At 46.9% G+C, this 13,960-nt stretch overlaps 1 protein-coding gene across 1 annotated transcript; it reads left to right on the plus strand.

The window, feature by feature from the left end:
• Positions 1 to 9,205: 9,205 nt before the first annotated feature.
• On the plus strand, positions 9,206 to 10,692 carry LOC140907314 (olfactory receptor 52P1-like). Its single transcript, XM_073332960.1, has 2 exons — positions 9,206 to 9,257; positions 9,710 to 10,692. Exons 1-2 carry the CDS (start codon positions 9,206 to 9,208, stop codon positions 10,690 to 10,692), a joined length of 1,035 nt encoding a protein of 344 aa, XP_073189061.1.
• Positions 10,693 to 13,960: the final 3,268 nt, after the last annotated feature.

Consider the following 13,960-nt stretch of genomic DNA (forward strand, 5'->3'; position numbering starts at 1 on the left):
AAGTTTGTTCAGGAATGCGTGGCAGACCAGATGATCATTCATGCCTAAGGTTAATATTTTGATGGGGTTATTTTCAGTAAAAGTCACAGACAGGTCGTGGGCAATATACAAAAATTCACGGAAGCCTGTGACCTGTCTGTGATCTTTACTAAAAATAATGGGGGAGGGTTTAAGGATGGGAGACTGAAGCCCGAGCAGGGGGATGAGAGCCCAAGCGGTGGTCCAGCACATATCACCGCCGTGGTGGTTGAGAGCTCTGTGGCCCCTGCTGCAGCCCCAACAGCTCAGAGCTCCGGGTCCCCCGACTCCCCGCAGCAACTCAGAGCTGCAGATTCCCCCTCTGCCCATGTCAACGCGGTTCAGGCTGCTCAGTGCTTCTGGCCTTGGAGCTCCAGCATTATCGGTATTAGCAGACAAGGCAGCCTGCTCATTCAAACAGACCTCAGTGTTACTCATGAAGAAAGATCACAGGCACGGTTTGGTGACAAAGGCACTCGGCAAGGTTTATTGCCCTCAAGACACAGTCCGAGCTCAGTGGTCACAAGTATATTAACACATGAGTGCCCAGGGGCAAGGAGTGATTCAGTCAGCAGCAGGAGACTCTGCTGTCCCCAAGGCCACACAAAGGGTTAAGGTGAGTTACCCCAACATTTACAGACTGAGACAAACAACTGGGATAAACAACTTACATACCATCTTCTGTGTTTCAGGACGCCTGTTTGTTACCTTCTCTTGTTCCTGATATCTTAGACAAAATATCCCTATTTATTATTTAGTCAAAGCAGCTTATCTTGTACTAGACTGGGATGTATCTGCACTACCTGGAATACATTTAGGTAACTATCTAGGGCCTAGTACACGAGCAACAACTTTGCCAAGTCCATGTCTGGACAATGAACTTTTGAGCATCTGCTTTAATACATGGCCTGACTTTGGTTCACAGCCTCTTGTTCAGGCCTCAGATCTTGCACCAGGCCCAATGCTCCAGACTCTCTGTCTCTATTACACTGGCCAGCCCTAGGGGAATACCTAAAGTCCCTCTCATCCCACTCCCCCATGTTGATAACCTATTCAAAATGATAGGCATGGACTTTGTGGTGACTGTAGAAAAGAGCACGATGAGGTATCAATATGTCTTCATTATCCTTGACTATGCGCTACATACCCCAAAGCTAACCCACCAATGGAGCTGTAGCCCAAGGTCCAGTGTGCTTCAACAGCAGCCCTGGGAACTACCAGTTGTGGACTACAAACTGTGGCATATTGGGAGAACTTCCTGGTTCTTGCCAAGACGTACCCTCTGCCCGCCCAGCAGCAGGTCTCAGCATTGACTGAGCCGGGAGCACATAGCAGGCAAGCAGAGAGGAGGCTGCTGGACTGTAATCCTGTCCTATGTTCTTTACAGAATAAAGCCTTGTTCCTGGTGGTTTGTCTGAGCGAGTCTGGCCTGAGGCGAACACACACTGACACACAAAATAGAACACAGAAGGAGCCTCAGGCCCATTTCCCAAAGTTGTGTAAAAAGTTGCAAGGCAGGCTTGCCCTATCTTGAGCAACCTCATACTAGGCCGGGAACAGGAGAGGGGCTACACACCTAACATCACAACTGAGCTTATGAAATTCTTCTCCAAGGAGGTAATACAGAGAGAAATCCTTACTGTTCAAGGACCTAACAACCAGTGAAAGAGCTGTGTGATCTACTGAGGGTAACAACATTAGGAACATCAGTCTACCATCCCCAAACGGATGGGTTGGTGGAGTGATTTCACAGAACTTTGATGGTGACGTTAAAGAAGTCTGTAGCCTCGGATCCCAAATACTGGGACCAACTCTTCTCCTACCTCCTTTTTGCTGTCAGAGAGGTGTCTCAAGCCTCCAAATTTTTTCCCCTTTGAACTGCTGTGTGGGAAGCGGCCTCGAAGCTTTCCAGGCCTGCTAAGAGAAACAGGGAAGAACAATGATGAAAATAGTTCAATACCTCAAGAATTTGTGGGGGGTTTGCTAGAAAAATTTTGCTAAATGCACAACAGGTACAAGAGAAGGCCTATAACAAAAAGTCCAGCGGTGAGTGTTCAAACTTGTTGATTTTGTGTTATTGTTACTATCAAGCTTGCTGTTCAAATGACTGGTTCCATGGCAGGGACCATTTGAGGTAGTGAGGCACGTGGGGCCCATTGGCTATGAGGTCCAACACCCAGAGAAGAAAAAAGAGACACAGATAAGAACGGTCATTCTTGATCAGACCAATGGTCCATCTAGTCCAGTACCCTGTCTTCTGACAATGGACAATGCCAGGGGCTTCAGAGGGAAAGAACAGAACAGGGCAATCAAGGGATCCATCTCCTGTCATCCAGTCCCATCACCTGGCAGTCAGAGGCTAGGGACACTCAGAGCATGAGGTTGCATCCCTAAACATGTGGCTAATAGCCATTGATGGGCCTATCGTCCATGAACTTACCTAATTCTTTTTTGAACCCCATTATATTTTGGCCTTCATGACGTCCCCTGGCAATGAGTTCCACAGATTGACTGTGCGTTGTCTGAAGAAATACTTCCTTTTGTTTGTTTTAAACCTGCTGCCCATTAATTTCATTTGGTGCCCTCTAGCACTTGTGTTATGTGAAAGAGTAAACAACACTTCTGTATTCATTTTCTCCACACCATTCACAGGTTTATAACTCTCTATCATATCTCCTCTTAGTTGAGGTCTCTTTTCCAATCTGAAAACTCCCAGTCTTTTTAATCTCTCCTCATATGGAAGCTATTCCATACCCTAAATAATTTTTGCTATGCCGCCAAGTATTATGGTGACAGAAGATACCATCAAATAATTGTCACAAGAAAAGGCACCTGGTTTAGATGGAATACTGCCAGAAGTCTATAAGCATGGTGACTACCACATGTCTCCAGTGCTCATGTGGCTCTTCAACACCATCTGGGGGCAGAAGACCATGCCTCAAAACTTCGAGGATGCCTCAGCTGTTCATATATACAAACTGAAAGGTGATCAAGCAATGTGCAACAACCATCATGGTATCTCCTTTCTTTCCATTGCTGGGAAGATTTTGGCACCGATAACATCATTTCAGAGCGTCAGTGTGGCCTTTGTGTGGAACACAGAACAGCGGATATGATTTTTGCTTCTCGCCAAATACAAGAAAAGTGCTGGGAACAAAACTGGGATCTCTAGATGGTGTTTGTAGACCTGATGAAGACCTTTAATGCTATTAATCATGAGGGTCTCTGGTGGATCTTGCACAAAGCTGGGAGCCTGCACAAATTCATCACCATCGCACACTCATTCCATGCTGGCATGCTGGCAAGAGTGTTTCATCAGAGCCTTTCCATGTCATAAACAGTGTTCAGCAGGGTGGTGTGCTCGTACCTGCACTATTTACCATTCTCTTTTGTGCTAGATACTTTGAAAGACTTCGACCAGGGTATTTATATGCAATGCCACACAGACGGCAGCATCTTCAGCCTCCGTCACCTTCATACACACATTTAAGTGATGAATTTGCTTGCTAGGGAGTTCCTTTTCACTGATGGCTGTGCACTGGTAGCACGTACCGTTGAAGACATGCAGCTTCTAATCAACTGCTTTTCTAGATCAGCAAAGCAATTTGGACTCTTGAAAACTGAACTGCTTTACCAGCCTCCTCCAGAAAAAATGTAGTCTGCCCCCAAAATCACAATTGATGGCCCACTGCTCGATGCAGTAGAAAAAAATGCGGTATCTTGGCAGCACTTTATCTAATGATACCATGATCAATGACGGACTTGTGTAGAACATTTCCAAAGCCAGTTCTGCCTACGGTTAGCTTTGTTGCCACCTGCGGAATGGGAGAGGCATTTGACTTCACGCCAAAGTTAGTTTCTGTCATGGTAAGCACTCTTCTCTACAGCTATGAAGCAGGGACGCTCTATATTGAATCCCTCATCACAGAAGCACAACTTTGCTGGACTGGTCATCTTGTATGTATAGATGATATGTGACTCTCCACAGCCATACTTTATGGACAGTTGAAAATGGGAGCATGTGTGCTGGGAGGCCAATGAAAACAATACACGGACACTCTCAAAGCTATAGACTTAATAAAGTTCCCACAAGACTGGATAGGTGTTATCAACAGGAGCTGTGGGGAAGGGGATAGGGAGCATAGGGGTGCAGGACTTCACACCCTTGTTCCTGCTTTGACTGGGGGAGGTCCTAGTGTGTGGGGCAGGGTGTGCAGTCTCCAGATCACCATGGAGCGGAGTCCTGAAATAGGCAAGAATGCCTTTTGAGATTAACAAGCACAGCTCTACCTCCAGGTCCTCATATGACCCTCATCACTGTTGGTCCCCATCTGGGGGCATCATAGTTAAAGGTTTTTTATCCTAACAACCCCACGAGGAAGGGAAGTGCTATCCCTCTTTTACAGAGGGGAAGCTGAGGCACAGAGTAGCTTCTGAGCTGACACGTCCAAGGTCACACAGGACGACTGTGGCCAACTCAGGAATTTACCACGTCTCCTGAGTTCCAAGCCAGAGCACGATCCACTAGACCATAGCGGGAGGTTGTCAAAGGCATGGAGGCAGTAGGCATCAGAATTGCACTGAATGCGGATGGATACTGGACACCTAACCCACATCTGTGCCTCTGAACATCTCCCTTCACCTTCCCTGTCCCAGTTATAGTTGGTGCAGTGATTCTAGCAGTCCCCAGGCTTCAGGGCACATGCTGATCACCGACAGGGCTAAGGAAGCTGGTCCTGCCCATGACACAATATTGCACTAGGTGGGGTTTATGACTGAGCAGGGGAATCAGTGCTGCACTCTGTCAGAGAGAGGCTATCAAATGGGAGGGGCTATTACTCTGTGTTTGAAACAAGGATGTGCGAGAGCCTTTCCATTGCGTGTTGCGTTATGAGGGATTCAGCGCAGGGCTCGTCAGCGGGAAGGAGAGGAGGAGATGCTTAGATTCTATGACGATGGGCAGCAGCACGGAAATGCTGATAGAGAGATGAGTACGTCTAAGCCTTGGCTGTTTCTTTTCTCTCCGGGGTTTCAGTAGTGCCGGACCACTCTATCAAGTCTGTGAGATTCAGTTTGCCCTGACAATCTGAGCCCTTATTATCAGTGAATCATTTCCTCACTCCTCGGAGAGGCTTGCAGGCTGAAGTTCTCCAGGTCTGTTTTCCTCACTCCTGGGAGAGGCTTGAAGGCTGGAGTTCTCCAAGGTCTATTTTCTGCTCCCCCCCACCGCTCAAGGAGCCCAGGGAATTGTTTGGGAGTCCTGGCCAAACTAGGAGTCCACAGGGAATGTGCAGGGGAATCATAAATGCTGTCCAGCACTCCGAGTGTCAGACATGTGAGACTCATACACTGCTTCTCACGGTTCTGCCTTCCTGTCGCCGTAAGGAGATTTCCTCTCTCTGCTGAGTGGGATTGCGGTGAGTTGCCAGTTTCTCCAATAAAGTTAGTGCTAAGGGCTCAGCAAGGGTTCCAGAGTTCAAAGCAAGAACCATCTGGGCAGGAATTCACCAGCACAGCAATTTGAACTGTTTAGTATTGTCAGAAACACCAAGGAATTTACCTGGTAAAATTGGAGCAAAACAATTATTGTAAATAGTTTAGACAAATATTCGTTTTTAAGATTACTTCCTTGTCTCTTACTGTGTCCTTCTATCCATTTCAGTAGCTTCCTGTTTTTTGGGCTGTGTGGATTTTCCTCTGATTCGCTCAAGTTTTCCAAATGTCAGTGTCCTGTTAAGAAGTGCAGCCAAAGCCTCTGTAGTGTGCATCTGTGTTAAAAAGAGGGTTCACAATGAGAGTGGGTCAGACACTGGCCAGATTTTACTCTCACATTCTGACTTCAGTGGGTCACTCCAGATTGCCATTGGCCACCCTGAGAGCAAAATCAGGGCCCCTGTGTTTTGAAATCCCCATCTCTCATGCCCGGTCTCAGAACGCCACATGAACTGGGGGTTTCCTTCAGACTCTTTCAGCACCCTAACAGAATAGTGCTTTCTGCAGGAGGACTTGAAGCCGTGATTTTCACAGCTGGCAGCCAAAAGTTAAACACTAAGGGTGAAATCTTGGTCCCATTGAGTTCAATGGCAAAACTCCGAACTCGGCCAGGACTTCACCCTCAATCCACTTGAGGGAGTTAAAAAAATGGCCTGGTTTACACCAGCCATGAGCCTCCAGTGACTTCAACTGGAGTCATCCAGTGGCATCTAAGGACAGGTGAGCTTGTTTGGACCACAGAGGAACTGACAGGAGAGTTGCTGAAATCTCAAACTCGCAGGCTTAGAGGTTCAAAACAATTACTTGGTAGGGGGGAGAGGGGTCTGCTCTCTTTGTGCCCCTGCATATCTGGTTTTGGAGAGGACGAGAAGCACCAAAAAGCAGGAAAAAGAAAAACATGTTTGTGGCTTAGAGGAAAGCAGGCGGTTTTGGAAATCTCACTAAGGGGAGGTCCAGGAATAAAGTGTCTGTGTCTTTGTGGAACGGTGGGGGGACATGCAGTAGCCAGATCACAGTGGCATGGAGTCCTGAAACTGGGTGAAATAGGGAATGGACATCCTGCTCATGCACAGACCGAAGAGGCGTAACGAGGCATCCTGGGGCAGGTGTGTGTGTATCTCAGACTGTAATGTAACGAGGACCACACAGTAACAGATTGTCTCTGACAATGTCCCCCATTCGGACCATCTCTCCTCCCATGAGCAGCCCCACTACAGCCTTGTGGTAACATCAGCAAATGCCAACATGGAAAAGCAGCCTCAGGAAGGGGTGTCTGGATTTCTAATGGGCTGCGATACGTTAAAGCTTTGGGTCACTTTGAGGCAGAGTTACTCATGCTGGCTCCTTTTAGTCTCTACGTCCTCTCTCCCTCCCGCCAGGTCTTTCCCTCTCTCCTTCCCAGCACAGGCTGAGCTGCTGCTGGGGTTCCTTTTGCCCCCAGAAAGGCAGTTCAGTTTGATCTCCCCCTTTTCCCGGTGCAGGCAGGCACTGAGTTTAACCGAGTCTGAGGAGGGATTTCTGTGAGCTGTCACTGTGGGGTCTGGCACCTGGATTTGGTCCTCAGTGAGGGGTATCACTGTGTGGCAGGGCTGAAAGTTGTGAGGGTGGGGGACATAGACGGACAGGCGGGCAGCGCTTGGGGTTGTGGGGAAAGACAGGGGGCGTATACAGACAGCCGGGCAGCGCTGGTGGTTGTAGCTGCACAGAGCGGCATGTACACGGACAGGCAGCGCTGGTGAAATTGAATTTTTCTGTGTGATTGTTGGTCCAAGGCCAGTGCTGGGACCTTTCCTGGCCCCGAATGCATTTGGGAGCGTCTCAGGGTCTCTTTGCCTTGGCAAGCCACAGAATGGCATCCTGGGTGTTTCCAATTGTTGTTGTTGAATGCTAATTACATAACTTCAGGCATTTCACCGGTGGAAAGAACCGTTGATCTTTGCTCCTCAGGTGGTCCTATCTCCCATCATATTCTGACCCCCTGCCCATACTCTTCTTCCCCATCCCAGGCTGCCCCGATTCCAACAACACGCTGGTCGCCAGAGTCTTCTCCATGTTCCCCAGTCACCCCTGGCTCCCACAACTGTCGAGGCACTCCACGCTCCCCACACATCTTCCTCTGCAGGGGTTGAGGTGTCTCCCGTCATGCCTGCTCCCTTGGCACGGGGAAGATCAGTGACTGTGTCTCACCTGTGAGAAATCTCACACAGGGAGTGGCAAATGCCAGGGAAGCTGTGCTGTTGCTCTGGGTACACCCATACACACCGTGTGCAGCTTCAGGGACTGCTACACAGGAATAACTAGCAAGCTGAGAAGCATGCACATTGTATAATGAGAGCAGGCAACTCTGGGACATGTGAGGGCCAAGGTAAATACAGCTGCCATGTGCAGTAGCCACTGGCAACTGTCTGAAAGAGTGGGCCACTGGAACACAGATGTTAAACCCAGGATGCTCTGGGACCATTAGTTAGCCAGCTCTGTTAGCCATTCATGGTGACACTTGTACATTCGTTCCTCAGTGCAGAGATTTTATGGGGTCAAGTGATTATTTTTCTCACCTAAAACATTCATCCATGCAGAGCCTCATGGGATCTCTCAGCCTCGTGAAATACACACCTCATGTAACATGTCCAAGGCTCCACAGTCAAATAAGAATTTCTCCCCATAGGGCTAAATTCAACATGGTCATGAATAGAAAAAATTGCCTTCCGTAAGCTCAGACAGGAGTTTGCAAGGAAAATGCCTCCAGCTGACTCCTGGGGACATGTTCATAGATTCCAAGGCCAGAAGGGACCACTGTGATCATCTAGTCTGTATAACACAGGCCTAAGAATTTCTCCAAAATTATTTATAGAGCAGATCTTTTAGAGAAACAACCAACCTTGATATAAAAATTCTCACTGATGAAGAATCTGCCAAGACCCTTGGTAAATTGTCCTGATGTTTAATTACTCTCACCATTTAAATAATATATGGACCCGGAGGGGGAGGAACCTCTATCCCTAAATACCGAAACCCTTGTGCCCTTAGTGCCCATTCTGTTGAGCACAAAGTCATAGCCAACCAGGATAATGTCTGTTTCCATGAGGGATTGGCTCTTTTCCAATATAGGAATTGCATCACGGATCTGACCTATGGTCCACCTAGTCCAGTTTCCTCTCTCTGACAGTGACAGTCCCAGGTGCTGCAGTAGAAGGTGTAAGAAACCCGGCTGGTGGGTGGATGGAGTGTATAAGGTCATGAGTGTGTCACCCTAATGCCTAACAGCTAGAGATTGTTTTGTACCCTGAAAAACATGGGTGTATAGGCTTTCAAAAATATTTATTTAGCTGTAACTATTATAACTGGATAATCTCACTATCCATGTAAATGTCCAAACCTTACTGATTCTTGCTTAGCTCATGGCCTCAATTATCTCTTGTAGTAATGAGTTCCTCAGTCTAATTAGGCATTGAGTGAAGAAAGCATTCTTCTTTTTATCTGTTTTGAATTTACGACATTTCAGTTTAATTGAATGTCCTCTTGATCTTGTGTTATGAGACAGGGAGAACACATTTCTGATCTACTCTCTAAGAGTAATTTATAGTCTGTTCTCATACCGGCTATTATTTCTCTCTTTTGTAAGGTAACAATCCCAGTCTCCATATGAGAATTTCCGCGGGCCCTTGATCATTCCCTGGACCCCTCTAGTTCTGCAATGTCCTGTGTGAGAAAAGTGTCCAGTACTACACAGAGGAGTCCAGAGAAGGGTAAAGAATTGACTGACAGATCTCATGGCATTGCATTTTCTGTATGATTCCCCATTCAACTCCTCAAGGATCCCAATGTTTTGCTTAGTTTCTGCTTGCACTGTGAGTAGGGTTTCACAGAGCTGTGTACCATGACACCCAGGTCCATGTCCGGAGTTCATACTGTTAAATTAGAACCTTGTAACATGCTTGAGGAGTTAAAGCTTTTCCCTCCAATGGGCATTCACGTTGCAGTTATTGACAGTGAAGTTCAACTGCCATCATGCTGTCCATTCACCAGGCTTGGTTAGCTCCCTCTGAGGACTCTGGACTTTAATCTGGAGCCATCTGCAAATGTTGCCATTCGCTGCTCAACCCCTTTCTAGATTGTTAATAACTATAAAATATTTTCTGTGCTATTTGTTATAAAGTGTGTAACCCCCACTCCTTGCTGTGCTTTTCTCCCTTCACAGGCACCTTGAGAATTTCTGAGCCTGATGGACGCATTGACCACCTCATGGTATCTTTCAACTTCACCCACTCTGACCCTTCAGCATTTATCCTAATGGGCATCCCTGGCCTGGAAGATGCCTATATGTGGATTTCCATCCCTTTCTCTACATTATACATTATCGGTCTTTTGGGAAATTTCATGGTTCTGTTTGTTGTAGGCAAAGAGCAGACCCTGCACAAGCCAATGTACCTGCTGCTTTGCATGCTGGCACTCACAGACATAGGCATATCTACCTCTGTCGTGCCAAAGGCACTGTGTATATTTTGGTTCAATTTGAAAGGAATTACTGTGAGTGGCTGCCTCACCCAGACGTTCTTCCTTCATGCGGTTTCTGTTATGCACTCAGCCGTCCTTGTGACAATGGCCTTCGATCGCTACGTTGCCATATGTAGCCCTCTGAGATATGCCACCATCCTCACCAACGAAAGAATAGCTAAGCTAGGGCTAGTGGCTTTGGTAAGAGCTGTTCTCTTTGCTCTGCCCCTGCCCCTGCTCCTGAGCAGGCAGCCATTCTGTGCCAACCGCATTATCCCCCACAATTACTGTGAGCACATGGCTGTGGTGAAGATGTTGTGTGGGGACATCACAGTCAACAGGACGTATGGCTTGGTGATGGCTTTTGTTGTCATTGGGTTAGATCTGATGCTTGTTGCCCTGTCCTATGGTCTGATCATCAGGGCCATCCTCAGAATCTCCTCCAAGAAGGCCCACCCAAAAGCCCTCAACACCTGCACAACACACATATGTGTGATGCTGACGTCTTGTATTCTTTTCCTCTTCTCCACTCTGACACAGAGGTTTGGTCAGGGCATCGCTCCCCACATTCACATTATCTTTGCCGACCTCTTCTTTCTCATTCCCCCCATGCTCAATCCTATCATTTACGGGGTCAAAACCAAAGAGCTTCGTGAGAAAGTGGGCAAATACACTTGCAAAAGGTGATCACCGGGGGCCACTGACTTTAAACCTATGTGACAAAAGGGGGAAAGGATGCCTCCTCATTGATCAAGTGTGCTCTGTCCCAGTTTGTCTGAGCTGAGCATTGTGGAAGTTCACAGTCTGAGAAGTTCCTTTCACCTAATGGCTTATCACTTCATCACCAAACACTGCTCCCTCCTGTAGAGGGCTTTCCCTTCACCCGTCCCCTGGTTTTTGTCATGCAGACAGAAAGCAGAAGACCAGAAGTCAGAAGTGCAAGCAATACAGTGTTTACTGGGGTTAGTTCCAAACAAGCATGTCCAGAGCACTACACACTGGTAGAGTCCAGTACCCCGTGTTCTGATCGTAGCTCTGATGCCACAGAGCTTTTATCCCATGTCCCCCTTCCCAGCTCTGACTCCGCAGAGCCTTTACCCCGTGTCCCCCATTTTACCCAGTGTTCCCCATTCCCATTTTTCCACCTCCCCCTCCTTCGCAGGCCCAAATATACCTGCAGTGCAAACCCCAATCCCACCCCTTACAACTTATGGTCATGTTCTGTTTTGGAAAGTCGTGAATTTGGGGTCTTCATCCAACCCCTTTTATATCCCATCAGAGAGGTAAGGAGAGAGGTTGAGTTCTGACCAAGGCCAGTCTTTTCTTTGGCTTTAGTGTTTTTTATGCCTCCTCCCTCAATCTCCCTTGCCCCTCCTAATGAGTTGTTCGACCTTGGCTTGAGAAAGGAGCCAGGCAGCCTTTCAGCGTATGCTCAGATATTACACTCCCATCACACCCTGTAACATTTTTAGTTCTATCCCTTATCTCTTGCCATTTTACTAACAAACCCATCTGGCCAGGCAGAAGCAACACACACAGGGTCTTTTTGCTTTGTTCACACAAATTAGTATAAGGTATAAGAGTATCAAAAAGTCAAACCCAAAATTCTATCTCTGGCTGACAAGCAAGACTATATAGCAATATCTCTGTTGCTGAGTTCCCTCTCTCTGACCATCCCCTGACCTCTTTCATTGTCACCCTTCAGCCCCCAGCTCCACACATCCTGTCACTCGGCCTTTCCCTAACTCATAGACTACCAGAAGACACTGCAGCTTTCTGATGCAAAGTGGCTTTTCATTAGTCCCTGTGAGAACAGGGTTCTTGATCAGTTTGACGAACAGAAGCCATACTTTCAGATAGCCAAAGAGAAAAGAAAGAAACTCTACAATGATTAACTTCTTTATCACATGTACGGTGATCCAGTGAGCAAAATTTATCTGATTATTTTACATCCAATCCTTCAGGAAACCTGGAGGATAAACCATATAAAGACTAACAGTAACAAAATAATTCAACACAAAATGTGGACATTGACTACCATCATTGAATGCATTTAGAAATAAATAATATTATAATGTTATTGGGTTTTTTTCATTACATACGTTTTGGGCTACTTTTGGGCTATTTTTGATGCCGTCCTTTACCATTTATTGTTTGAAACACCTGCCAACCCTCAACTGGGATACAAGTATCAGTTCTGGGATTTTGATTTTGAATTTGGTTATCATCTCAAAGGTTTGTTGATAATGTGGATGAATTCCTACTGGGGCTTCTAGCTTTTAAAAAAAATCAAACCAGTACTAGGTATCTAAAGAAAGCTTTCATTTGTTATTTGATGTATAGACTTTTAGGTGATTTTTTAAGTGATTTTGGGCTATTAAAGCAGTAGGAATCTGGCCACCCCAGCCAGAACCAGAGGGGTCAGAGAAGCAGCCCAGAAGGCAGAGCTGGGCCAGAGGCAGAATGGCAGCCATGACCCAGAAGAGCCAGAGCTGGGATGGAGGCAGAGCAGCAGCACTGAGGCATAGCTGGGGAGGTGGAACTGGAGCAGACCAGAGCCGGGATCTGGCACAGCACAAACCAGCAGGGAGCCAGGGATGAGCTACAGCAGGGACCTGTTGGGCAACAGCCATTGTAGTGGACACCAGCCATGCTACTAGTAACATGGCAGCCGAGCGTGATGAGCAGCTGGGGAGAGCAAGGTGGGGCCATGGGAAGAAGGCCCAGTGGATGAAGACGTCGCCTGACAGGAGGGCCGTGAAGGTCGAACTCCATTTTGCTATCAGGAACGTGCGTCAAGGCTCCAAGTTTTCTCCCTTTGAACTGCTGTCTGGGAAGCAGTCTTGAGGCTTTTCAGACCTGCTTGGAGAAATATGAAAGAGCAAAGACTCCAGGCAATGAACATAGTACAATACATTCTTCAGATAAGAAATCTCTTCAAGCCTCTGTGGGCATTTTCTAGAAGAATTTTGCTAAATGCACAATGGGTACAGAGAAGGCCTATAATCAAGGGGTCCAGCTACAAGTGTTCAGACTGGGTGATTGGGTGTTATTGTTATTACCAAGTGTTAGGATATAGATATTTTGGCCTGTCTGCAAAGCCTAGTCTTTAAGAATTTAGCTATATATTTATCATTTAGCTAGTTATAGAGGTATAAAAGAAAGAAAGAATCAAAATCACTGTCTGCCGGTGTAAGGGCCTTCTCTTACTGTGACAGTCTGTGGCCCTGTTCTTAGGCTAAGGCCTTTCGCTAAGCAGCAGAGGCAGCCATAAGCTGGGAAGCGACCGGTCACCTCCTCACATTCCAAACTAGTCACATTGAAAGAAGGTGCTATTGGGCTGTTAGGATACAATCCTGTCCTGATAATGCCTATCGCCAACAGAGAAAGGGAAGTGCCTAGAAGATGTAAAAGGAAACTTAGTTTGACAGCATCCTGTCTGGCAAGAACTCCCTTATCAATAGCTGGGATGTGAAATCCTCATTTCTGTGTTGTTGTATCACTGTAGTCCCCATTTCCCTATTGTTTGTCTGTATAATCTCTGTCTGGTTCTGTGATTGTTCCTGTCTGCTGTATAATTACTTTTGCTTGGTGTAAACTAATTAAGGTGGTGGGATATAACACAAGTTTTACTATATAGTCTGCAGTCAATCAGGAAGTAAGGGGGGGAATGGGAACAGGAATGGGGGTGGGGAAATTGGAATCATGTTTTGCTAAAGGGGGAAATGGGAACAGGGAATGGGGGTGGGGAAATTGGAATCATGTTTGGCTAAGGGCAGGAATGGGAACAGGGACACAGGTGTAAGGCTCTGTGGTGTCAGAGCTGGGAAGGGGGACACTAAGGAAGGAAACTGGAATCATGCTTGCTGGAAGTTCACCCCAATAAACATCAAATTGTTTGCACCTTTGGACTTTGGGTATTGTTGCTCTCTGTTCATGCGAGAAGGACCAGGGA

The sequence above is a fragment of the Lepidochelys kempii genome, chromosome 1 (assembly GCF_965140265.1).
Source record: "Lepidochelys kempii isolate rLepKem1 chromosome 1, rLepKem1.hap2, whole genome shotgun sequence".
Classification (NCBI taxonomy): Eukaryota; Metazoa; Chordata; order Testudines; family Cheloniidae; genus Lepidochelys; species Lepidochelys kempii.

What these genes read in the sequence shown, in the direction of transcription:
- LOC140907314 (XM_073332960.1), top strand. Translation starts at nt 9,206, where the DNA reads ATGTCCTGTGTGAGAAAAGTGTCCAGTACTACACAGAGGAGTCCAGAG. An exon ending in ACAGAGGAGTCCAGAGAAGG is followed by an intron (nt 9,258 to 9,709) that starts GTAAAGAATTGA and finishes CTCCCTTCACAG; the next exon opens with GCACCTTGAGAATTTCTGAG.